The sequence below is a fragment of the Amblyraja radiata genome, chromosome 8 (genome assembly GCF_010909765.2).
Source record: "Amblyraja radiata isolate CabotCenter1 chromosome 8, sAmbRad1.1.pri, whole genome shotgun sequence".
NCBI classification, from domain to species: Eukaryota; Metazoa; Chordata; class Chondrichthyes; order Rajiformes; family Rajidae; genus Amblyraja; species Amblyraja radiata.
In genome coordinates this window covers 73,749,169-73,775,548 of record NC_045963.1, presented here as the reverse complement: position 1 = coordinate 73,775,548, position 26,380 = coordinate 73,749,169, and the positions used below count along the sequence as shown (strand labels likewise).

General features: G+C 47.9%; 2 protein-coding genes and 1 long non-coding RNA gene across 3 annotated transcripts in view; 2 read left to right on the top strand and 1 right to left on the bottom strand.

The window, feature by feature from the left end:
* Positions 1–5,081, top strand: part of tmx4 (thioredoxin related transmembrane protein 4) — a 51,161-nt gene extending 46,080 nt beyond the window's left edge. Inside the window, exons 7-8 of the mRNA XM_033026235.1 lie at positions 1,418–1,481; positions 4,542–5,081. Coding sequence (XP_032882126.1) covers positions 1,418–1,481; positions 4,542–4,789 — 312 coding nt within the window. The 3' untranslated portion in view covers positions 4,790–5,081. The remainder of the gene's footprint in view (positions 1–1,417; positions 1,482–4,541) is intronic.
* Positions 4,870–5,176, bottom strand: LOC116976388. The gene is made up of 2 exons (XR_004412943.1): positions 5,083–5,176; positions 4,870–5,016 (listed from the first exon to the last, which is right to left on the bottom strand). It is a non-coding gene; the product is annotated as an uncharacterized LOC116976388 (long non-coding RNA).
* Positions 5,177–10,886: 5,710 nt separating this feature from the next.
* The window catches only part of hao1 (hydroxyacid oxidase 1), a 30,806-nt gene continuing 15,312 nt past the window's right edge, over positions 10,887–26,380 (top strand). Inside the window, exons 1-2 of the mRNA XM_033026234.1 lie at positions 10,887–11,128; positions 21,204–21,355. Of these exons, the coding sequence (XP_032882125.1) occupies positions 10,992–11,128; positions 21,204–21,355 (289 nt within the window). The 5' untranslated portion in view covers positions 10,887–10,991. The remainder of the gene's footprint in view (positions 11,129–21,203; positions 21,356–26,380) is intronic.

Here is a 26,380-nt window from a genome sequence, read left to right as displayed (position 1 = left end):
GATGACGTCGATGGAGTGTTGGTGGGCAAGGACTTCGATGAGGCGTCGCTTGGCTGCAGAGAGGCCTTCAACATTCAGTTGTAGTATTCGGAGAGCAGGTCCAACTGCTAGGTGCTCTTGAGGCTGGTCGTTGTTGCTGCTTTCGGCTTTGGGATAATGACTAGGATTCTTTGACTTGGCTCTCAGGCGTCGTCTTGTAGAATTTAGTCTGCTGGGAGGATCATTGGCTTCCCCAGGCGAGCCTGGGTACTGACGGGGGGCGCGGCGAGAACGCTGATCCATTGCCCCCCTAAAGGACTTTGCATTCGCTAAATAAATCTAAGGGGGGTTGCGTCCAATCACCGACCAGATTCCCTTAAAATTCCCGTCCAATCAACAAATTCCCGTCCAATCAGCCGCTGTCTCCAAGGGCATTGTGTCCAATCACATAATGCACAGGTCACTCGGCGCCCAATCAGACGCAGTCTCCGATGGGAGCTGCGGCCAATCACCGACCAGCTTCCCTTACTGAAGCAGAAGATGGCTGCAGCCAACACTTTTTCACACCTGTTTGCACACAGTGCTAGGCAAAGAGACATTTCAGGTAACATTTTTTGTTATGATTTTTTTTAGCTGTAGGAAGTCATTTATTTCATGAAATATTTATCTTTTGGGGGTTATTTTACCGGTTATGTGTTCGAAAAATTCTAAGCGTTTGTTATGTAAACTACCAGCAGAAAGCTCGGGAATCACTTTCAATTTATTGAAAATGCAGGATCCCCCTGAATCGCCACTGGGGGGCCTAACTGGCCTCCTGGACCCTCCCGGCCAATAATTCCTACTTTTTTTCTGGGGGTGAATATCATGCCTATATAATATAGAGTCATACCGGGGACCACCCCAGGTTTGTCTTTCACATTTCACAGATGGATCCATGGAGTGATGTTAAGGGGCGTACTAAATGTTGGATTATTTAGAAGAGAAGATAGACACAAAATGCCGGAGTAACTCAGCGGGACAGGCGCAGCATCTCTGGAGAGGAGGAACGGGTGACGTTTCAGGGTCGAGAGCCTTGCTTTAGTTTAGTTTAGTTGAGAGACACTGCGCGGAAACAGGCCCTTCGTACCACCGAATCCGCGCCGACCGGCGATCCCCGCACATCACACATTATCCTACACACACTAGGGACTTTTTATACATCCACCAAACCAATTAACCTACAAACCTGTACGTCTTTGGATTGTGGGAGGAAACTGAAGATCTCGGAGAAAACCCATGGGGAGGTCACGGGGAGAACATGCAAACTCCGTACAGGCAGCACCCAGAGTCGGGATCGAGCCCGGGTCTCTGCCGCTACAAGGCAGCAACTCTACCGCTGCGCCGCCGTGCTCTTAACTCCTAAAAAGTCAGTGTTCAATTTTACCTCTTTGGTTTTCAGATTTTGGTCTTAATTGCTGATTGTATATGTCCTCCGAAGCGCCACGAGAGCAGCGAAGTATCAGGTAAGAACTTATTTAGTGAGATATTTCCACTCAATGCAACAATCTACATCCACATGTAAACTTGCAACTATCCAAGTGCCTCTCGAAAACCCTCTTAAATTCCCCTACTTATCTGCATTGGTCCGTAACTCACTGAAAGTGGCAAGGCAAGTAGATGGAGTGGTAAAGAAGCCAGATGGGGAGGAATTTCTTCAGTCAGTGGGTGGTGAATCTGTGGAATTCATTGCCACAGACGGCTGTGGAGGCCAGGTCTTTGGGTATTATTAAGGCAGAGATAGACAGATTCCTAATCGGTACGGGTGTCGGGGGTTAAGGATAGTTAAGGATAAGGGGGAAATCTTTTAGGACCGAGATGAGAAAAACCATTTTTCACACAGAGAGTGGTGAATCTGTGGAATTCTCTGCCACAGAAGGTAGTTGAGGCCACAGTTCATTGGCTATATTTAAGAGGGAGTTAGATGTGGCCCTTGTGGCTAAAGCGATCAGGGGGTATGGAGAGAAGGCAGGTACAGGATACTGAGTTGGATGATCAGCCATGATCATATTGAATGGCGGTGCAGGCTCGAAGGGCCGAATGGCCTACTCCTGCACCTAGTTTCTATGTTTCTATGTTATGGAGAGAAGGCAGGAGAATGGGGTTGGGAGGGAGAGATAGAATTGAATGGCGGAGTAGACTTGCTGGGCCGAGTGGCCTAATGGTGCTACTATTACTCATGAACTAAGTTCATATACGCCTCAACCTTCTCACCGCGGCAGCGTGTTCCAGGAACTCACCACCGTCTGTGTAAAAACAAACCTTGCCCCTCTTACATTCTAGTATTTGATATTTGAACAATAGACAATAGACAATAGGTGCAGGAGTGAGTAGGCCATTCGGCCCTTCGAGCCAGCACGGCCATTCAATGTGATCATAGCTGATCATCCCCAATCAATACCCCGTTCCTGCGTTCTCCCCATATCCCCTGACACCGCTATCTTTAAGAGCCCTATCTAGCTCTCTCTTGAAAGTATCCAGAGAACCGGCCTCCACCGCCCTCTGAGGCAGAGCATTCCACAGACTCACAACTCTCTGTGTGAGAAAGTGTTTCCTCATCTCTGTTCTAAATGGCTTACCCCTTATTCTTCAACTGTGGCCCCTGGTTCTGGACTCCCCCAACATGTTTCCTGCCTCTAGCATGTCCTAGGATTTCCATCCTAGGATAAAGGTGTTGACTGTCCACCCTCTCTATGCCTCGCATTATTTTATATAAACAGATAATTTCGTCAACTCTCCCCGCAACCTCCGGCACTCCAGAGAAAAGTCTGTCCAACATCTCCCAGTAGCTGATGTCCCCTCATCCAAGGATATGTGAATGGAGCAGAATTAGGCCATTCGGCCCATCAATCTGCTCCGCCATTCAACCGTGGTCGATGTATCTCTCCCTCCCAACCCCATTCTGCCGCCTTCTCCCCATAACTCGTCTTTCTTCTGAAGTTGTATAGGGCTCTGGTGAGACCACATCTGGAGTATTGTGTACAGTTTTGGTCTCCTAATTTGAGGAGGGACATCCTTGTGATTGAGGCAGCGCAGCGTAGGTTCACAGATTGATCCCTGGGATGGCGGGACTGTCATATGAGGAAAGATTGAAAAGACTAGGCTTGTATTCACTGGAGTTTAGAAGGATGAGGGGGAAATCTTATAGAAACACTAGACCAAGTGCAGACCCGTTGGGTCTGTTCCCCCAACGTGCGATTGTGGGGGGGGAGGCGGCATGCAGCGTCACACACTAACTATCCCCCCCCCCCGCACTCACGCTAATTACCCCCCTTGATATTATATTAATATTATTAATTTGCTCCTTTTACCCCATAACCACCCTATCTACTGACGCATAGCCCCCAACTTGCAGTCACATCTAGAGAGGGGGGGGGGGGGGGCGGGGGTAGAGAGGGAGGGCAGCGAGAGAAGGGGCAGAGACGGAGAGAGAGACAGAACACAGAGAGAGGGGCAAGAGGGATAGGGGGGGGAGAGGAGGAGAAGAGGGAGTGTGGGTGAGGGGGAAGGTGGGGAGGAGGGTAGGGAGAGGAGAGAGGGTGCGATGAGGGGGAGAGCGCGGTTGTGAAGAGGGAGGTGTGGTGAGAGGGGGGGAGATGAGAGGGGGGAGAGAGAGAGGGAAGGAGAAAGGGAGGGGAGAGAGGAGAGGAGGAGAGGAGAGTGGTGCCTTTTTACTTCAACCCAAACCCCCCAAACAACCATTTGCAGGCAGTGCTTTTTTTCCCTCAAACTAACCATATTTTCATTTTCAAACCACATTATGGGTACTCACAGCTGTGGAGACATTTGTTCAGTGTCATTCAGAGCTCTGATTGAGGCACACCACTTGCAGAGACTGATTGAGGCACACCACTTCCTGGTTTTATAGTCCCTCCCCCTCCCTCCAGCAGGGGCAGCAGAGAGAATGGGGAATTTTGTTAAAACATAAATATCTCTGTCACTTTTAATCGACGAAAAAATCCTCGGCACACATGCGGCGGAGGGGGGCTCTGAGCGAGGTGGCCAAAAATGACGGCCGTAGGTGGCGGCGTTCTCTCGGAAATTGCAGCACAGATGGCCAAAACCGGTCAAGAACAGACTTTTAGTAATATAGATACAGATATAAAATTATAAAAGGACTGGGCAAGCTAGATGCAGGATAAATGTTCGCAATGTTGGGCGAGTCCAGAACCAGGGGCCACAGTCTAAGAATAAAGGGGAGGACATTTAAGGCTGAGGTGAGAAAAAACGTTTTCACCCAGAGAGTTGTGAATTTATGTAATTCCCTGCCACAGAGGGCAGTAGAGGCCAAGTCACTGGATGGATTTAAGAGAGAGTTAGATAGAGCTCTAGGGGCTAGTGGAGTCAAGGGATATGGGGAGAAGGCAGGCACGGGTTATTGATAGGGGACGATCAGCCATGATCACAATTAATGGGGGTGCTGGCTCGAAGGGCCGAATGGCCTCCTCCTGCACCTATTTTCTATGTTTCTATGTTGAATCGACTGTGCCGAATGATAACGGACTCCCTGCTTTCTGCGATGACAGAGGTTTTCGAGGTAGAAAACGAGGCGGAGGAGGAAGAGGACGAGGAGGAAGGGGAGAAGAAGGTTCCGGAAGCTCCCGGTTGGGAAGCGGATGGCTCGGAGGCGGAGGATGAGAGGGAGGCCTTTGACGATTCCCCGGTTGAGGGTGACCATGGCAACAGTGAGCATGAAGACGAGTTGGAGCCACAGCCTTCCAGCAGCGAGACAGATGGTGCGGTCAGAAAGAGAATACTGAAGGAAGACTCCTAAACGAACATCACCCATTGGAACCTGGACCAAAGCAATGTGCTTCTGGGGATTTTCTGCCCCACACTTTTGAACTTAAAATCTTTTTTTTAGCTTGTTTGAATTCAAAATTATTTTTTTTTCTCCCGTTTCTGAATTTATTGGCTGTGACAATCTGAGGTCAAATTTCAATTTGCTGGATATGCCTGTAAAAAAATAATCGTACAAAAAAAAATGTTCAAAAAAATAATCTTACAAAAAAAAGCGCTTAAAAAAAATAAATAATTATATTTAAAAAACGCTTTAAAAAAAAAAACGCTTGACGAATACTCCCGAACGAAAGGGGCGGCATTTGAACGAATGGATGAATGAGTGAATGATGCGTTATTATCACGTGACGAGTCGCAGCGAGATTCTGCGGCACCCACCGCCAACGCGACCTCATGAGGGGTAGAATCAGGCCATTCGGTCAGCCAAGTCTACTCCGCCATTCAATCCTGGCTGATTTATCTCTCCCACCCAACCCCATACTCCTGCCTTCTCCCCATAACCTCTGACACCCGTACTAATCGACCTCGGCTGGCCGACCCCTTGCGCGACCTCGACCGCAGGCATTTGTTCAGTAAGTAAGCTTTACCTGCCCCACCGCACGTGTGCAAATGGAGGTTATCTTCAAAACAAATAACATGTTTGCCGACAGTATACACAGGCACATTGCCTTGCCTCACCCAGGCATACCCTGCGCTTCCTGTGCACCCTTTTACAGTGTGCATCTTAATAGGAATTCTGTTTTTAGTAGAGCCATGGATACATACAGCGTGGAAACAGGTCCCTTCGGCCCAACTTGCCCACGCCGGCCAACAGGCCCCATCTATGCTAGTCCCACCTGCCTGCGTTTGGCCCATATCCCTCTAAACCTGTCCTATCTATGTACCTGTCTACCTTGCAACAATACCTGCCTCAACCACCTCCTCCGGCAGCTCGTTCCATACACCCACCACCCTGTGTGAAAATGTTACCCCTCAGGTTCCTAGGAAAACTCCCCCCCCCCCCCCCTCCTCCCCTCACCATAGATAGAAGTTGGATGGTTTAAGTTTCAAAGTTTGGAACTTTTGAATGCTTTTGGCACCTTACACTTGGAAAAGTGAATTCAATGAACTCGGTAAGATCAAAGTAAAACAGTAGGATGGGTCTCGAACTGAAAACGTCACCTGTTCCTTCTCTCTGCCTGTCCCGCTGAGTTACTCCAGCATTCTGTGTCTATCTTTGGTGTAAACCAGCATCTGCAGTTCCTTCCAGCACAGTGAGATTTCCATTGAAGGGCATAGTTCAGTTTAGTTTATTGTCACGGGTACTGAGGTACAGTGAAAAGCTTTTATTGCGTGCTAACTCGTGAGCGGAAAGACAATACACGATTACAATCGATCCATTTACAGTGTATAGATACATGATAAGGGAATCACGTTTAGTGCAAGGTAAAGCCTCATCAAGGATAGTCCGAGGGTCATCAATGAGGTAGATAGTAGTTCAGCACTGCTCTCTAGTTGTGGAAGGATGATTCAGCTGTCTGATAGACAATAGGTGCAGGAGTAGGCCATTCGGCCCTTTGAGCCAGCACCGCCATTCACTGTGATCATGGCAGGACAAAGTCTGGCAAGTGATGGGTGAATACAGGTGAAGGGGGGGGGGGGATTAATTTGCAGATGAGAAGTAAGTGACAAATCTTAGAGGTGAATGGGAGACAAAAGGGTGTCGGATGAAGGGAGGAGAGGAGGAGTGAAATGTAAAACTAGAGGGGAGGATAGGGGTGGAAGGGAACAGGAAGACCTGCACTACTAGGCCATTCAGCCCATCAAGTCTACTCCGCCATTCAATCATGGCTGATCTATCTTTCCCTCTCAACTCCTGCCTTCCCCCCACCCCCCCATAACCCCTGTCACCAGTACTAATCAAGAATCTATCTATCTCTGCCTTAAATATATATCCATCGACTTCACCACCACAGCCTTCTGTGGCAATGAATTCCACAGATTCACCACCCTCTGACTGAAGAAATTCTTCCTCGTCTCCTTCCAAAAGGAACGTCCTTTAATTCTAAGACTATGACCTCTGGTCCTAGACTCTCCGTTGGTGGAAACCTCCTCTCCACATCCACTATATTAGCTTTTTTGGTGCCTGTGTGTGTGTATGTGTGGGTAGATTTATAACAAGGAACCGTTGATTTTGGGAATGAAATGGAATTACGTTGTTCTGAAATGTTTCACATTGTCTATATATTTTGAGCAATATTCTAGCACGTTTGCATGTGCCCCGTGCGTTTGTCAGATGGGTTTAACAAAACTTTTGCTTTTTGTACATAATCGGTGAGTAATCCTCCCTCAATATCCTCCCTCAATCTAACATTGGGCTTGAAGTGTGAAGATTTGTACTATTTTTGTAAAGAATCTTTCTTTCTGGGTTTGTATTGAGGGGGGGCAAGGAAAGCTGTATTTTGAAATTCCGGTTTTTTTTGTATTTCAAGACCACAGTGCCCACAATATATCACTTTTGTAAGATGAATGCAGAAATACCTGTTATATTTTGTATTTATTGCTTTGCCCATAGATTGGCTGCACCCTTGTTACAAGTCATGCAGAGGTTTCTGAAAACTTTAATAAAAAATTATCTGCAGATGCTGGTTTATACCAAAGATGGACACAAAGTGCGTGGAGTGACTCCACGGGGTGACACCATGGTACAGCGGGTAGAGTCGCTGCCTTGCAGCGCTTGCAGTGCCAGAAACCGGGGTTCGATCCCGACTACGGGTGCTGTCTGTACGGAGTTTGTACGTTCTCCCCGTGACCTGCGTGGGTTTTCTCCGAGATCTTCGGTTTCCTCCCACACTCCAAAGACGTACAGGTTTGTAGGTCAATTGCCTTGGTGTAAATGTAAATTGCCCCTAGTGTGTGCGCGCAGGGTAGTGTTAGTGTGTTGGGATCGCTGGTCGGTGCGGACTCGAAGGGCCTGTTTCCGTGCTGTATCACTAAAGCAGGTCAGGCAGGAACATGGAGAGGTGACGTTCTGGGTCGCGACTCGAGAGAAGTTTTAAAGTGTGACCCATGAAACGTCACCTATCCACCTTCTCCGGAGATACTGCCTGACCCGCTGAGTAACTCCAGCGCTTTGTGTCTATCTACTGAAAGCTTTCGCGCCTCTGCGCTGCGAGTTACCGGGATGAGTGCAAAGTGAAATGAATGGCTGCTGCTCTTATCCATCCACCTTGCCTTTTTTTTTTTTAAACAAAAATGTTCACAAGTTTTATTGTTAATGATGTGCAATGTTAATTTATGAGTTCCCATGAAAGCTCAGAGGGGTGGATAATGCTTCTTGGTTTCCTGGTCCTCCAAAATATTCCAAATGGGATTTAAACTGGAGGTGGTGGAGGGAGGACTGAAGCCAGAAAGGGTTTTTGGGAAGAAAGAGCTACTTTAAATTTAGTTGCATCTGGTTGGGTAACTATGGTAGGCTGAAGACAATTCCATGCTTTAATTGTGCGGGGGAAGAGTGAATTGGGCTGTGGAGCCAAGCACATTGGAGAGGTCAGGAGACCAGAAGATGTACGGCACGGACTTCCCACTCGTTAATAGCTGTTCCCGTTACGCAGCAGAAGGTATGTAATCACTTAAGCACGACACTTTCTGTTTGTTATTTTTGGAACCAGAGGCATACTTTTTACCACGCGGGTGTTATTTCTAGTGATCCATTTATTTCTGTTATATCTAATAAAGGCATGCCTTTGTACACCTCTGCTTGTGTTATTTGGGAAGGTTCTTAACATCGAATACCGCGCGTGGCATCATTTCAACCCGCACCCATCACTCGCTAGAGCACCTCTCACCAACTTCTACAGATGCGCCGCGGAGAGCCATTCTATCCGCCATGCATGGCGGCACGGTTTGGGAACAGCTCCGTCCGAGACGGCGAGAAAGTGCCGCGAATTGTGGACGCAGCCCCAGACCATCGCTCGAACTGGCCTACCTTCCATCGACTCCATCTACACCTCACGCTGCCTCGGCAAGGCCAGCAGCATAATCAAGGACCAGTCGCACCCTGGCCAATCCCTCTTCTCCCCACTCCCATCGGGCAAAAGGTACAGAAGTGTGAAAACGCACACACCTCCAGATTCAGGGACAGTTTCTTCCCAGCTGTTATCGGGCAACTGAACCATCCTATCACCAACTAGAGAGCAGTGCTGAACTGCTACTCGCCTCATTGGAGACCCTCGGACTATCATTGATCGTACGTTACTGGCTCTAGCACTGAATGTTATTCATATATAGGTTACGTATACCAGGTGTCATCTAGTATATAGTCCAGCACTATGCAATTAAATGCAGTGTTGTATAGTCACAGAGTGATACAGTGTGGAAACACACTGCCCACACTGGCCAACATGTCCAAGCTACACTAGTCCCACCTGCCTGCATTTGGTCCATATCCCTCCAAACATGTCCTACCCCTGTACCTATCCAACTGTTTCTCAAACGTCTCAACTACCTCCTCCGGCAGCTCGTTCCATACACCCACCACCCTTTGTGTGAAAAAGTCACCCCTCAGATTCCCATTAAATCTTTTCCCCGTCACCTTGAACCTCAGTCCTCTGGTCCTCGATTCACCTACTCTGGGCAAGAGACTCTGTGCAATTAATTGCCTGATCTAATCCTCTCATGATTGTATAAACTTGTGAGCAAATTTGGGCCCTGTATCTGAGGAAGGCTCAGAATTAAAGGGTGCTCTTTTAGAAAGAAGTTGAAGAAGAACTTCTTTAGTCAGAGGTTAGTTAATCTATGGAACTCATTGCCACTGAGGGTTGTGGATGCCAAGTCAGTGGATGTTTTTAAGACAGGTAGACTACACTTCTTCCCACCCTGCTTCCCTTTACCTCCCCCCTCGACTCCGTTCAAGGACCCAAGCAGTCGTTCCAGGTGCGACAGAGGTTCACCTGCATCTCCTCCAACCTCATCTATTGCATCCGCTGCTCTAGATGTCAGCAGATCTATATCGGTGAGACCAAGCGGAGGTTGGGCGATCGTTTCGCCGAACACCTCCGCTCGGTCCGCAATAACCAAGCTGATCTCCCGGTGGCTCAGCACTTCAACTCCCCCTCCCACTCCGTCTCCGACCTCTCTGTCCTGGGTCTCCTCCATGGCCACAGCGAGCAGCACCGGAAATTGGAGGAACAGCACCTCATATTCCGCTTGGGGAGTCTGCATCCTGGGGGCATGAACATCGAATTCTCCCAATTTTGTTAGTCCTTGCTATCTCCTCCCCTTCCTCAGTCCCCCTGCTGTCTCCTCCCATCCCCCAGCCTTCGGGCTCCTCCTCCTTTTTCCTTTCTTGTCCCCGCCCCCCCCCCCACCCCCGATCAGTCTGAAGAAGGGTTTTGGCCCGAAACGTTGCCTATTTCCTTTGCTCCATAGATGCTGCTGCACCCGCTGAGTTTCTCCAGCTTTTTTGTGTACCTATTGAGTATAGAAGTTGGGAGGTCCTGTTGCAGTTGTATAAGACATTGGTGAGACCGCATTTAGAATATTGTGTTCAGTTCTGGGCACCATGTTTTAGGAAAGATATTGTCAAGCTTGAAAGGGTTCAGAAAATATTTACGAGGATGTTGCCAGGACTAGAGGGTGTGAGCTATAGGGAGAGGTTGAGCAGGCTGGGTCTCTATTCCATGGGGTGCAGGAGGATGAGGGGTGATCTTATAGAGGTGTACAAAATCATGAAAGGAATAGATCGGGTAGAAGTACATTTTGCCCAGAGACGGGGAATCGAGGGCCAGAGGACATAGGTTCAAGGTGAAGGGGAAAAGATTTAATGGGAATCTAAGCGGTAACTTTTTCACACAAAGGGTGGTGGGTGTATGGAACAAGCTGCCAGAGGAGGTAGTTGAGGCTGGGACTATCTCAACGTTTAAGAAACAGACACGTACATGGATAGGACAGGTTTGGAGGGACGCAGGCAGGTGGGACTAGTGTGGCTGGGACATGTTGGCCAGTGTGGGCAAGGTGGGCCGAAGGACCCGTTTCCACACTATGACTCTCTGTCTCACCCTCCTTTCCACATCGATTGCACAGCCACTGTCATCACGAGAGTTAAATGTTAACTGTACGGATAAACATAGGGCAATGTCACACACTTAGTTGCCGACTGATTGCATCGACCTCTCGCTCGAGCTAACGTTGAAATAATGTCCAGTATCCCAGTGTGCATCAATGATTTTGAAAAGGTCGCGGAAGGAATTCTACCCAAAGCAGTCTACGACTATTACTCTTCAGGAGCCGATGAACAGCAGACCTTGAAGGACAATGTGGCTGCTTTCTCCAGGTACTTTAAACAGAATGGCAGCACCTCCCACCCCCCCCCCCCCCCCCCCCCCCCCCCCCCCCCCGTGACCTGCGTGGGTTTTTCTCCGAGATCTTCGGTTTCCTCCCACACTCTAAAGACGTGCAGTTTTGTAAGTTAATCAGCTTGGTGTAAATGTAAAATTGTCCCAAGTGTGTGTAGGGGTAGTGTTAGTATGCGGGGATCGCTGGTCGGCACGGACTCGGTGGGCCGAAGGGCCTGTTTCTGCGCTAAACCAGATGAAAAAGCTAAACTCTCTGCCTCTGTAATGTTGTTCTCAATGACTCAAGCTTTCACAGGAGGTTGGTTTGTAGGATGGGGCACGGCTGTAATACACTATTACACAAAAACAGCCTCAGACGTAGGAGGAGGGGGGGGGCATCATTTAAGGATATTAGTCCAACAGAATTATTCTTTTGACATCATATCGCCACTTCTATGGACCATTATCCATGTCCTTAAATTACCAGGCAAACAGGTTTTAAGTAACGTGCAGGAAGGAACTGCAGATGCTGGTTTGGACCGAAGATAGACATAAAATGGTGTGAATATAAAATTGTCCCCAGGGTGTGTGCAGCGTTAAGTTGTGGGGATTGCTGGTCACTGCGGACTTGGTGGGCCGAAGGACCTGTTTCCACGATTTGCCTCTAAACTAAACTAAACTAAACTAAAACTCTGTTGGCATGGGTGAGGCTGTACAAGACTGGCCGTGACATTCAGGCTAAGTTGTTATTCTATAGACAGGCACATGGATAGAACAGGTTTGGAGGGACAGGGGCCAAATTGAAGAATGAAGATTGAGGGGGGATCTTATAGAAACTTACAAAATTCTTAAGAATTTGGACAGGCTAGATGCAGGAAGATTAGAAACATAGAAACATAGAAATTAGGTGCAGGAGTAGGCCATTCGGCCCTTCGAGCCTGCACCGCCATTCAAAATGATCATGGCTGATCATCCAACTCAGTATCCCGTACCTGCCTTCTCTCCATACCCTCTGATCCCCTTAGCCACAAGGGCCACATCTAACTCCCTCTTAAATATAGCCAATGAACTGGCCTCGACTACCCTCTGTGGCAGGGAGTTCCAGAGATTCACCACTCTCTGTGTGAAAAAAGTTCTTCTCATCTCGGTTTTAAAGGATTTCCCCCTTATCCTTAAGCTGTGACCCCTTGTCCTGGACTTCCCCAACATCGGGAGCAATCTTCCTGCATCTAGCCTGTCCAACCACTTAAGAATTTTGTAAGTTTCTATAAGATCCCCTCTCAATCTCCTAAATTCTAGAGAGTATAAACCAAGTCTAACTGTACGCAATACTCCAGGTGTGGTCTCACCAAGACCCTGTACAACTGGAGTAGAACCTCCCTGCTCCTATACTCAAATCCCTTTGCTATGAAAGCTAACATACCATTCGCTTTCTTCACTGCCTGCTGCACCTGCATGCCCATTTTCAATGACTGGTGTACCATGACACCCAGGTCTCGCTGCATCTCCCCTTTTCCTAGTCGGCCACCATTTAGATTGTTCCTGATGTTGGGGAAGTCCAGGACAAGGGGTCACAGTTTAAGGATAAGGGGGGAATCCTTTAGGAAACGAGATGAGAAAAACATTTTTCACACAGGGAGTGGTGAATCTCTGGAACTCTCTGCCACAGAATGTAGTTGAGGCCAGTTCATTGGCTATATTTAAGAGGGAGTTAGATGTGGCCCTTGTGCCTAAAGGGATCAGGGGGAATGGAGAGAAGGCAGGTACGGGATACTGAGTTGGATGATCAGCCATGATCATATTGAATGGCGGTGCAGGCTCGAAGGGCCGAATGGCCTACTCCTGCACCTATTTTCTATGTTTCTATGTTTCTCTGATATAGCGTGGAAACAGCCATTTGGTCCATCAAGTCTACTCCGCCATTCAATCATGGCTGACCTATCTATCCCTCCTAACCCCATTCTCCTGCCTTCTCCCCAAAGCCCCTGACACCCGTACTAATCAAGAATCAATGATTGGGGTCTGAGAGCGGCACGGTGGCGCAGCGGTAGAGTTGCTGCCTTACAGCGCCAGAGACCCGGGTTCCATCCTGACTATGGGTGCTGTCCGTACGGAGTTTGTACGTTCTCCCTAGGACAGGTTTGTAGGTTAATTGACTTAGGTAAAATTGTAAAATTGTCCCTTGTGTGTAGGGTAGTGCTGGTGTGGAGAGATTCACTGGTCGGTGTGGACTCGGGCCTGTTTCCGCGCTGTACCAACTAAACTAAACCACTACCATAATAAGAAATTGCAAAGTATTCATAATGGCCATCAGTGATAGGAGTAGTATTAGGCCATTCGGCCCATCAAGTCTATTCCGTCATTCAATCATGGCTGATCTATCTCTCCCTCCTAACCCCATTCTCCTGCCTTCGCCCCATAACCCCTGACACCCGTACTAATCAAGAATCTATCTATCTCGGCCTTAAATATATCCACTGACTTGGCCTCCACAGCCTTCTGTGGCAATGAATTCCACAGATTCACCACCCTCTGACTAAAGAAATTCCTCATCTCCTTTCTAAACAGATGTTCACCCGAAAACGTCACCCATTCCTTTTCTCCAGAGACGCTGCCCGTCCCGCTGAGTTACTCCAGCATTTTGTGACTACTTTCCCTCACTCATCCACTCCCAATCCGTGACCCTTCAACCAACCTGGTCATCTCTTCCCTCTGAACCTTAGCACTTAACTTCATGCAGGAAAGGCATTGACCGCACAGATCACAATGTTTTGGGCGTTATATAGTTTTAATAAGTTTTAATGGGAATATATGGGAATAAAGGACGTCAATGGATATTTTTGATAGATTCTTGATTAGTTCGGGTGTCGGTGGTTGTGAGGAGAAGGCAGGAGAGAGGGAGAGACAGCTCAGCCATGGTTGAATGGAGGACTGGGCATGATGGGCCGAATGGCCTAATTCTGCTTCTACAACCTATGAACTTAGGAAATAACCTGCCCAGATCATCAGCTCAACAATTCACCCAGACGAGCATCGCACTGTCCCTCTTTCAATAACCCTGTAATTTCCGACCTGAAAGGTCACCTCTCCTTGTTCTCCAGAGATGCTACCTGATCCATCTGCGGTACTCCGGCACTTTGTGTCCTTTTGTGTATCGACCAGCATCCGCAGTTCCTTGTGTTTAAGAAGGAACTGCAGATGCTGGAAAATCGAAGGTAAACAAAAAAATGCTGGAGAAACTCAGCGGGTGCAGCAGCATCTATGGAGCGAAGGAAATAGGCAACGTTTCGGGCCGAAACCCTTCTTCATCCGCAGTTCCTTGTTTGGTTATGTTTCAACACTTTTGGTCTTTATTGCTTTCTTGCTGCCTCCCTTCGGCAGCCATCCGCATCCAAACACCCTCCTATTCCTGCTCTTGGAAGCTGAGTGGGAAACCACCGCTGCCCGCGAGTTTCAGATTCCCTTCCACTTCAGGAGGTTCATAGGAGTTCATTGCTCTGCCTGCCTGCGACCGCTTCCATTCGCCAAACAACACGCCATCGATTAACCAAAGTCCACTCGCTTTAGCAGCATTCAGGAAACAAAGTGCATTCGGTTAAATTCAATGCATCAGCAGAAAGACAGCATAGAGACTGAAGAAGGGTCTCGACCCGAAACGTCACCCATTCCTTCTCTCCAGAGATGCTACCTGTCCCGCTGAGGCCATTAGGACTGTAAACTCCTATCTCACCAGGGACTAACTTTTACTGAACCACTCTACTGCTTTTTTTAAAATTACTGTTTTTTCCCCCTTTTTTCTTCCGCCCACAATATTTAATATGTAAAAGAATATGTGATTCTGTTCCATTCTGTTGTAGTTTGTTTGTTTGTCTTTTTGCACAAAGTCCGCGAGCATTGCCACTTTTCATTTCACTGCACATCTCGTATGTGTATGTGACGAATAAACTTGACTCGTGGTATACTACGAACACCTACGACCTTCCACGACTATGTTCACAAACTCCTACGAACTCCCACGACTATTTCGATGCCCTCCTTACGAGTAAAAAGTTGCAATTTCTTTCATCCCGACCATTTTTTTACTCGTGGGCATTTTTTATCGGGCTGGAAAGAACATCCCGACTTACCTGATGCCACGAGTACCTACGGCTGGCATAACGAGCCGCTACGATATATCTACAAACTCCTACGGACTCGTTACGAACATTCTGCAAGTTTGAATCAGGGGAAAACTCGGGAAAATTTGTGAATTACCTCATGAAAGTGGGACAGGCCCTTTAGGCCATTTGGTCCATCAAGTCTACTCTGCCATTCAATCATGGCTGACCTGTCTCTCCCTCCTAACCCCATTCTCCTGCCTTCTCCCCAAAGCCCCTGACACCCGTACTAATCAAGAATCAATGATTGGGGGCTGTGAGCGGCACGGTGGCACAGCGGTAGAGTTGCTGCCTTACAGCGGCAGAGACCCGGGTTCCATCCTGACTATGGGTGCTGTCTGTACGGAGTTTGTACGTTCTCCCTAGGACAGGTTTGTAGGTTAATTGACTTAGGTAAAATTGTAAAATTATCCCTTGTGTGTAGGATAGTGCTGATGTGGAGAGATTCACTGGTCGGTGTGGACTCGGACCTGTTTCCGCGCTGTACCAACTAAACTAAACCACTACCATAATAAGAAATTGCAAAGTATTCATAATGGCCATCAGTGATAGGAGTAGTATTAGGCCATTCGGCCCATCAAGTCTATTCCGTCATTCAATCATGGCTGATCTATCTCTCCCTCCTAACCCCATTCTCCTGCCTTCTCCCCATAACCCCTGACACCCGCACTAATCAAGAATCTATCTATCTCGGCCTTAAAAATATCCACTGACTTGGCCTCCACAGCCTTCTGTGGCAAAGAATTCCACAGATTCACCACTCTCTGACTAAAGAAATTCCTCATCTCCTTTCTAAACAGATGTTCACCCGAAACGTCACCCATTCCTTTTCTCCAGAGACGCTGCCTGTCCCGCTGAGTTACTCCAGCATTTTGTGACTACTTTCCCTCATCCACTCCCAATCCGTGACCCTTCAACCAACCTGGTCATCTCATCCCTCTGAACCATAGCACTTAACTTCATGCAGGAAAGGCATTGCACGCACAGATCACAATGTTTTGGGCGTTGTATAGTTTTAATAAGTTTTAATGGGAATATGTGGGAATGAAGGACGTCAATGGATATTTTTGATAGATTCTTGATTAGTTCGGGTGTCGGTGGTTATCAGGAGAAGGCGGGAGAGACAGCTCAGTAATGGTTGAATGGAGGACTGGGCATGATGGGCCGAATGGCCTAATTCTGCTTCTACACCTTATGAACTTAGGAAACAACCTGTCCAGATCATCAGCTCAGCAATTCACCCAGACGAGCATCGCACTGTCCCTCTTTCAATAACCCTGTCATTTCCGACCTGAAAGGTCACCTCTCCTTGTTCTCCAGAGATGCTACCTGATCCATCTGCGGTACTCCGGCACTTTGTGTCCTTTTGTGTAACGACCAGCATCCGCAGTTCCTTGTGTTTAAGAAGGAACTGCAGATGCTGGAAAATCGAAGGTAAACAAAAAAATGCTGGAGAAACTCAGCGGGTGCAGCAGCATCTATGGAGCGAAGGAAATAGGCAACGTTTCGGGCCGAAACCCTTCTTCATCCGCAGTTCCTTGTTTGGTTATGTTTCAACACTTTTGTGTCTTTATTGCTTTCTTGCTGCCTCCCTTCGGCAGCCATCCACATCCAAACACCCTCCTATTCCTGCTCTTGGAAGCTGAGTGGGAAACCACCGCTGCCCGCGGGTTTCAGATTCCCTTCCACTTCAGGAGGTTCATAGGAGTTCATTGCTCTGCCTGCCTACGACCGCTTCCATTCGCCAAACAACTCGTGCCATCGATTAACCAAAGTCCACTCGCTTTAGCAGCATTCAGGAAACAAAGTGCACTCGGTTAAATTCAATGCATCAGCAGAAAGACAGCATAGAGACTGAAGAAGGGTCTCGACCCGAAACGTCACCCATTCCTTCTCTCCAGAGATGCTTCCTGTCCCGCTGAGGCCATTAGGACTGTAAACTCCTATCTCACCAGGGACTAACTTTTACTGAACCACTCTACTGCTTTTTTTTTAAATTGCTGTTTTTTTTCCCCTTTTTCCTTCCGCCCACAATATTTAATATGTAAAAGAATATGTGATTCTGTTCCATTCTGTTGTAGTTTGTTTGTTTGTCTTTTTGCACAAAGTCCGCGAGCATTGCCACTTTTCATTTCACTGCACATCTCGTATGTGTATGTGACGAATAAACTTGACTTGACTTGTCCTGACTTGGGTTACTCCAGATTTTGTGTCTACCTACAGCATTTAGACAGGTAGTCTTGACATTGATAAAATAAATCTACAAAGTGCTGAAGTAACTCAGCAGGTCAGGCAGCATCTGCGGAGAACATGGCTAGCTGACGTTTTGGGTCGGGAGCAGTCCATGTTCTCCAGAGATGCTGCCTGACCCGTTGAGTTACTCCAGCACTTTGTGTCTTTTTTCGTTGACCAGCATCTGCAGTTCCTTGTACTCACAAGTGTTTAATTGTCACACCTACTGACAATGAAGCAATGAAATTCTTATTCGGAATAGCATCACGGGCCTGTAAACAATATACACATAAATAATGCATAGTAAATAGTGATTTAATAAATTGAGAAACAATACCAGTGCAAAAACCCTAGGGATAGCCCATAGAAGTACCTAGTTGTAGTTAATGCTGCACAGTGTTCAGGATCCTGATGGTTAGACATTAGACATTTTGCTCCTGTCCCACTTAGGTGATTTTTTAGGCGAGTACAGGCGGCTAGGCTGTCGCCCCATGGTTGCCGGGGTGTCGCCTGTACGGTCGTGAGTCGTCTCCTCAGTCGCCCAAAGAATCGTAGCGTTTTTCTGGTCGCTGCTGGATTTTGAAATGTTCAAAACTTTTCGGCGAGGGTTGGCTTGTCGTAGGTTGTCGCCAGGATGACGTAGGTTTTCGCCAGGGTGCTGACTTCGGTGAATTCCACTGTCGATTAGGTACGTCAACCTATGTCAACCGGCGACAGGTGCCGGCGACTGAACTGTCTTCAGTTGTCGTAGCTTGTCGCGGGTGGACGTAGGTGTGGTCGTAGGTGGATGTCCTAATGGGTCCATAGCTTGCCGTCGACTAGGTGGTGGTTTCTCATGGACATTGTCGTAGGGGGATCCAGTCACCGGTTTTTCGGCGACCTGCTACGACTAAGACAGTCACCGAAAAAAATCGCCTAAGTGGACAGGCCCCTTAGACCAGGGGTCGGCAACCTACGGCTCTCGGGCCGAATGCGGCCCGTAACCCGAAATCATCCGACCTGCAGGCGTAATTTTTTCCCCATAATCATCCAGCCCGCTGACTTCTGTCATCTCCAGTGCCTCCCGGTCCTGAGGCCACGGCGCTCAGGCACGGTGATGCAAGGACGCAAGGAGGCCTGCGCTGGCGGCCGCTATGGTGGAGCAGCCGAGTGCGGCCGAGCGCGGCGAGCTCTGGCTGTACCGCATCCTGCGCGAAGCCGCCGGTTCATCCGCGCACCTTCTGTGTCTGGGCTTCACTGTCAATAGGCCGGGGATGAGTGACTGTGAGTACGTGGGTTCACCATGTTCGTGAGCGCCCGTAACTAGGGGCCAGTGCTCCGGGTGGTGTCCTCGAAGGGGATTTGATGCCTGCCATCCGGGGCGGGATGGGGGCGGGATCTATGTGTACACGTGGTAGATGTGGCCCGCCATCCGCTCACAGACATGCGTCCCGGCCCCAATGCAGAACAAGGTTGCCGACCCCTGCTTTAGACTATCGCGAGAAAGTGCGGGAACAGGCCCTTCGGCCCACCGAGTCGGCACCAACCAGCAATCACCTGTACACTTGCACTATCCTACACACACTAGGGACAATAGACAATAGACAATAGGTGCAGGAGTAGGCCATTCAGCCCTTCGAGCCAGCACCGCCATTCAATGTGATCATGACTGATCATCCCGATTCATTACCCCGTTCCTTCCTTCTCCCCATATCCTCTGACTCCGCTATCTTTAAGACCCCTATCTAGCTCTCTCTTGAAAGCATCCAGAGAACCTGCCTCCACCGCCCTCTGAGGCAGAGAATTCCACAGACTCACAACTCTCTGTGTAAAAAAGTGTTTCCTCATCTCCGTTCTAAATGGCTTACCACTTATTCTTAAACTGTGGCCCCTGATTTTGGACTCCCCCAACATCAGGAACATGTTTCCTGCCTCTAGCATGTCCAAACCTTTAATAATCTCATATGTTTCAATAAGATGCCCTCTCATCCTTCTAAATTCCAGAATATACAAGCCCAGCTGCTCCGTTCTCTCATCATATGACAGTCCCGCCATCCTGGGAATTAACCTTGTGAACCTACACTGCACTCCCTCAATATGAAGAAGGTCCTTCCTCAAATATGGAGACCAAAACTGCACACAATACTCCAGGTGTGGTCTCACTAGGGCCCTGTACAACTGCAGAAGGATCTATTTGGTCTATACTCAACTCATCTTGTTATGAAGGCCAACATGCCATTCGCTTTCTTCACTACCTGCTGTACCTGCATGCTTACTTTCATTGACTGATGAACAAGGACCCCCAGATCCCATTGTACTTCCCCTTTTCCCAACTTGACTCCATTTAGATAATAATCTGCCTTCCTGTTTTTGTTCCAATTTACGATCTTTTACTGAAGCCAATTAACCTACAAACTTGTACCCACACAGAGTTTGTACATTCTCCCTGTGACCACGTGGGTTTCCTCCGGGTGCTCTGGTTTCCACCCACATCCCAAAGACACACAGGTCTGCAGGTAAATTATCCCTAGTGTGCAGGATAGAACAAATGTACGGGGTGGTCGTTGTTCAGCATGGACTTGGTGGGACGAAGGGCCTGTTTCCACACTGTGTCTATAAACTAGAGGGGTTATGGGGAGAAGGCAGGGGAATGTGGTTAGGAGGGCGAGATAGATCAGCCATGATTGAATGATTGATTGATTATACCTTTAATAATCCTTTACAGGAAATTACAGTGCCACGACAGCTTCAAGACAGACATAACACCACACATTTCCTCAAATAGCTTCCATACTTAACAAGTTAAAATACAAGTTAAAATACAAGTTAAAATACAATTAATGAAAAATAGTGCAGTTATTTATGCGCATTATATAACCTTATAGCAGCTGGTAAACAGGACTTCCTATGTCTCTCAGTTTTGCACATTGGTGCAATCAGTCTCTGACTGAAGATGCTGCTCTTGATCACCTTCAGGGCATGGAGTGGGTGAGTGGGGTTGGTCATTATTGAACCCAGTTTGGTCAGAGTTCTGGCCTCTGCCACCTGCTGGACCGTTCGTTGCTCAGCCCCGACCACTGAGCCGGCCTTCCTGATCAGCTTGTCCAGTCTGTTTTTGTCCGCTATGCGGGCGCCATCTCCCCAACAGGCCACAGCAAAAAACAGAGCACTGGCCACCACTGAATGGTAGACACTGCACAGTAGGGGTTGGCAGATGTTAAATGACCTCAGCCTCCTTAAAAAATACAGTCGGCTTTGTCCCTTCCTGTACACCGCCTCCATATGACACTTCCAGTCCAGCTCACTGTCAAGCTGCACCCCAAGGTACCTGTGGTTAGCGACCACCTCCACCTCAGTGCCCTTAATGGTGATCGGTGTCGCTTGAGTCAGTATGGCAGAGTAGACTTGATGGGCCGAATGGCCTAATTCCGCTCCAATCACTTGTGAACTTCTAAACTAAACAGTTAAGTCTGGTTTATTGTTACGCGTACCGAGGTACAGTGAAAAACGTTTTGTTGCGTGCCATCCAGTCAGCAGAAAGACAATACATGAATTCATTCGAACCATTTACAGTGTATCAGGTACATGGTAAGGGAATAACTTAGTGCAAGGTAAAGCCAGTAAAGTCCGATCAAGGATAGTCCGAGGGTCACCAAAGAGGTAGATAGTAGTATCTAACTTCTAACTTGGCTGTCTGCTTTTCTAGATGGCAACTGTGCCCGCGTGTCCTCAGGGATGTGTCAAACATGGACTTATCCGTGACTATCTTGGGACAAAGAGTTAGCATGCCCATCTGTGTCTCTGCTACAGCCATGCAGCGAATGGCACATCCAGAAGGAGAGGTGGCAACAGTGAGAGGTAATTGTTGTGTCGTTGAAGTGTTTGTATCCACCTACCACGGTTTGCATTGAAATTGAGTCATAGAGTGTGGAAACAGGCCCTTCGGCCCAACTTGCCCACACCGGCCAACAATGTCCCAGCTACCCTTGTCCCACCTGCCTGCGCTTGGTCCATAACCCTGTCCTATCCATGTACCTGTCCATGTACCTGTCCATGTACCTGTCCATGTACCTGTCCAACTGTTTGATTGCGTAACCAATCTTTCATTTGATTTTCAATTATTTGACGTTAGCGTCTTGGCGGAGGTTAGTGTTAGCAGCCTCTTTGAATCACTTTCCTCTGGAAGGCGACTCCGGATTGTCAAGGCTGCCACAGCCAGACATGAAAACAGTTTTTATCCACGAGTAGTTGTTCTACTCAACAGCCAAAAATCTGTAGCCTCCCTTTGATCTGGTGTTTTGTTGGTTCACATGCTTGATCAATGGCGTTTTATCATTAATGTTTAATTATTATTAATGTTTAGTGTTTTCTGAGTCATTCGTAACTGTCACTGTATGTCATGTTGTTACTTGTGGGCGGAGCACCAAGGCAAATTCCTTGTATGTGAATACTTGCCCAATAAACTTACTTGCTTACTTACTTACTTACTTTGATGCAACAGATAAAGTCGTGTGATCCTGGAGAGCAGGGAAGGGATGAGGCGGCTTTTAGCGTAGTTTAGTTTAGTTTAGTGTGGTTTAGAGATACAGCGCAGAAACAGGCCCTTTGGCCCACCGAGTCCGCGTCTACCAGCGATCCCCGCACACTAACGCCATCCTACACACTCTAGGGACAAGTTTATACATACACCAAGCCAATCGTATTGCGTACAGTTTTGGTCTCCTAATCTGAGGAAAGACATTCTTGCCATAGAGGGAGTACAGAGAAGGTTCACCAGACTGATTCCTGGGATGTCAGGACTTTCATATGAAGAAAGACTGGATATACTCGGTTTGTACTCGCTAGAATTTAGAAGATTGAGGGGGGATCTTATAGAAACTTACAAAATTCTTAAGGGGTTGGACAGGCTAGATGCAGGAAGATTGGTCCCGATGTTGGGGAAGTCCAGAACAAGGGGTCACAGTTTAAGGATAAGGGGGAAATCTTTTAGGACTGAGATGAGAAAAACATTTTTCACACAGAGAGGGGTGAATCTGTGGAATTCTCTGCCACAGAAGGTAGTTGAGGCATGTTCATTGGCTATATTTAAGAGGGAGTTAGATGTGGCCCTTGTGGCTAAAGGGATCAGGTGGTATGGAGAGGGCAGGTACAGGACACTGAGTTGGATGACCAGCCATGATCATATTGAATGGCGGTGCAGGCTCGAAGGGCCGAATGGCCTACTCCTGCACCTATTTTCTATGTTTCTATGTTTCTATGTACTGATTATGGATGATGAGCCATGATCACATTGAATGGCGGTGCCAGCTCGAAGGGCTGAACTGAAAGGCTACTCCTGCACCTATTGTCTATTGTCATCAGGCCTTTGCATTCCCTCCATGGATGCTGCCTGACCCCCTGAGTTTCTCCAACGCTGTTTTGCTGATGTTGAGTAATGTGGGGCATTGTCTGGACTGTAAATCCTGTTCCAGTTCAAACTGAAGAAACATTCTCATCAGTGGTTGCTTTGGCCTTTTTAAACGCAAAGTAGAAAGAAAGAAAAATAATCCTCATTGACTCTTCTGGGTAATATAGAGAACCCTGGGGAGGAAATGTCCAAACCAGATTAAAGTTTCGGAAGCACAAAGAGGGCCTGGGGGATGAACACACACACACAATGTTAAGCATGGCAATAAAATATTCTGGCGGTAAAATAAATGTCCTCCAGATTCAGGGACAGTTTCTTCCCAGCTGTTATTAGCCAACTGTAACATCTCACCACCAACTAGAGAGCAGTTCTGACCTCCTATCTAGCTTATACAGCAAAATGATGCATCAGGGATTTAAACCTATAGAGGTGTATAAAATCATGAGAGGAATAGATCAGGTAGATGCACAGAGTCTCTTGCCCAGAGTAGGGGAATCGAGGACCAGAGGACATAGGTTCAAGGTGAAGGGGAAAAGATTTAATAAGAATCTGAGGGGTGACTTTTTCACATAAAGGGTGGTGGGTGTATGGAACAAGCTGCCAGAGGAGGTAGTTGAGTCTGGGACTATCCCAACGTTTAAGAAACAGTTAGACAGGTACATGGATCAGACAGATTTGGAGGGATATGGACCCAACGCAAGCAGGTGGGACTAGTGTAGCTGGGACATGTTGGCCGGTGTGGGAAAGTTGGGCCGAAGAGACTGTTTCCACGCTATATCAGAGAAACATAGAAACATAGAAAATAGGTGCAGGAGTAGGCCATTCGGCCCTACGAGCCTGCACCGCCATTCAATATGATCATGGCTGATCATCCAACTCAGTATCCTGTACCTGCCTTCTCTCCATACCCCCTGATCCCTTTAGCCACAAGGGCCACATCTAACTCCTTCTTAAATATAGCCAATGAACTGGCCTCAACTACCTTCTGTGGCGGAGGGTTCCAGAGATTCACCACTCTCTGTATGAAAAATGTTTTTCTCATCTCAGTTCTAAAGGATTTCCCCCTTATCCTTAAACTGTGACCCCTTGTGCTGGACTTCCCCAACATCGGGAACAATCTTCCTGCATCTAGCCTGTCCAATCCCTTTAGAATTTTGTACGTTGTAAATATCACTCTATGACTCTAACTGCAGATGCTGCTTTAAATTGAAGATAGACACAAAATGCTGGAGTAACACAGTGGGACAGGCAGCATCTCTGGAGAGAAGGAATGGGTGACGTTTCGGGTCGAGACTCTCTTCAGACAGATGTCAGGAGAGTGCGCGGTACATAGATAGGGACGTGCAGGTAAGGCAGTGTAGGGTGTGAAACCAGTACAAAGGGGCTGATGATCAAGGAAAATGTAGAATAGATCATTGTTAGCTGTGAGAAGGTAACAAAATAAACAGAGTTAAAAAATAGTCGGCTTGAATTAGCTGTAAAGTTAAAAATAAAATCATTAAAATACAAAAGGGATATTTTTCAGAAGCATTTTTGCAACAAACAAATCTCATTTGGCTCACCATTTGTGCAACGCATCTGACATAACAATTAGCTTTGAGTGTTTGACGGCACTGGGCCTGTACTCTCTGGAGTTTAGAAGAATGGGGGGGGGGGGGGGGGATCTCATTAAAAATATCCAAATAGTGAAAGCTTTGGATTCAGTGGACGTGGCTAGGATGTTTCCACGTGGGGGAGTCTAGGACGAGTGGTCATAGCCTCAGAGACGAGGAGAAATTTCTTTAGTCAGAGGGTGGTGAATCTGTGGAATTCTCTGCCACAGAAGGCCGTGGAGGCCAAGTCAATTAATATTTTTAAGGCAGAGATAGATAGATTCTTGATTAATAATAATAATAATAAATTTTATTTATGGGCGCCTTTCAAGAGTCTCAAGGACACCTTACAAAAATTTAACAGGTAGAGGAAAAACATGTAAGGGGAATGAAATAAATAGTGGAGACATGACTAGTACACAAAGTAAAGACAGAATACAATTCAAAACACAATATGAGGCAATTAATGCACAGATGAAAAGGGAGGGGGATTTGACTTGAAAGACTTCACATCGTTGAGCCGTAGAGTTATACAGCACGGAAACAGGCCCTTCAGCCCAAATCACCTATAGCGACCAAGATGCCCCATTGAACTTGGTACCATTCACCTGTACACTTCCCACTAAATCATCCCTATCCATGTACCTGCCCAAATGCCCTTTAAATTATAATATTGTAGGCCTCAACTACCTCCTCTGGCAGCTCGTTCCATATACTGTATCTACCACTGTCTGTGTGCAAAGATTGCCCCTTAGGTTCCTATTAAATATTTTGGCATGGTGGTATAACGGTGGAGTTGCTGCCTTAAAAGGCCTGTCCCACCAGCATGCGACCTGCATGCGGCGAGCGTGACCAAACCGGAAGCGGGGGCCGCGCGGAGGTCGGGTGAGTGACGTGAAGTTCGAGCGAAGTCCGCGGGAAGTTCGCGTGTGACGTACGGCGGCGTCAAGACGCTGCGTACGCCCGTCGAGGCGGTGCATATGGCGTTGAGGCGGCTGCGGGCCGACAGGCCGTTGCCGCACAGAATTTTTGAACAACGTCAGTTTTTCGGAGCCCCGCGCGATGTCGGGACCAGCTCCGCACAACTCCATACGGCTCCGGCGATCGAAGTGGGACCGGCCCCGCGAGGCCGTACGGCTCAAGCGACCACGTTAGGTCGCGCTTGCCGCATGGAGTCGCATGCTCGTGGGACAGGCCCTTTACAGCTCCAGAGACCCGTGTTTGGACCTGACTACGGGTGCTGTCTGTACGGAGTTCGGACAATCTCCCCCCTTGACAGTGTGGGTTTTCCCTGGTTTCCTCTCACACTCCTTTTATTCTGAAGCTGTGGCCTCTGGTCCTAGACTCTCCCACTAGTGGAGACAACCTCTCCACATCCACTCTATCCAGGCCTTTCACTATTCGGTAAGTTTCAATCAGGTCCCCCCCTCATCTCCAGAGATGCTGCCTGACCTGCTGAGTTACTCCAGCACTCTGTGTTATTTTTTATGATATATAAATACCATGGCTCTAATCTTGTAACCCTGCGATGGAGACCCAATGAGGCCTCTTTGGGGGGGAGGGGGGGGAGGTGGCGGGGGGCGGCACCATCGACTCCACAGTCAAAAAGGCACAGCAGAGGATGTACTACCTGCAGGAACCCAGCGGGACAGGCAGTATCTCTGGAGAGAAGGAACGGATGACATTTCGGGTCGAGACCCTTCTTCAGACTGAGAGTCAGGGGAGAGGGAGACTGGGAGTTCGAAGGGTAAAGTGTGAAAACACAGATCAAAAGAAACGATGATCAAGGAAATGTAGAATGGGTTCATTGTTGGCTGAGGGGAAGGTGACAACGAGGCGTGCAATCAGTAATATGTAATCAGGAGGGCAGTGAAACTAGTCGAA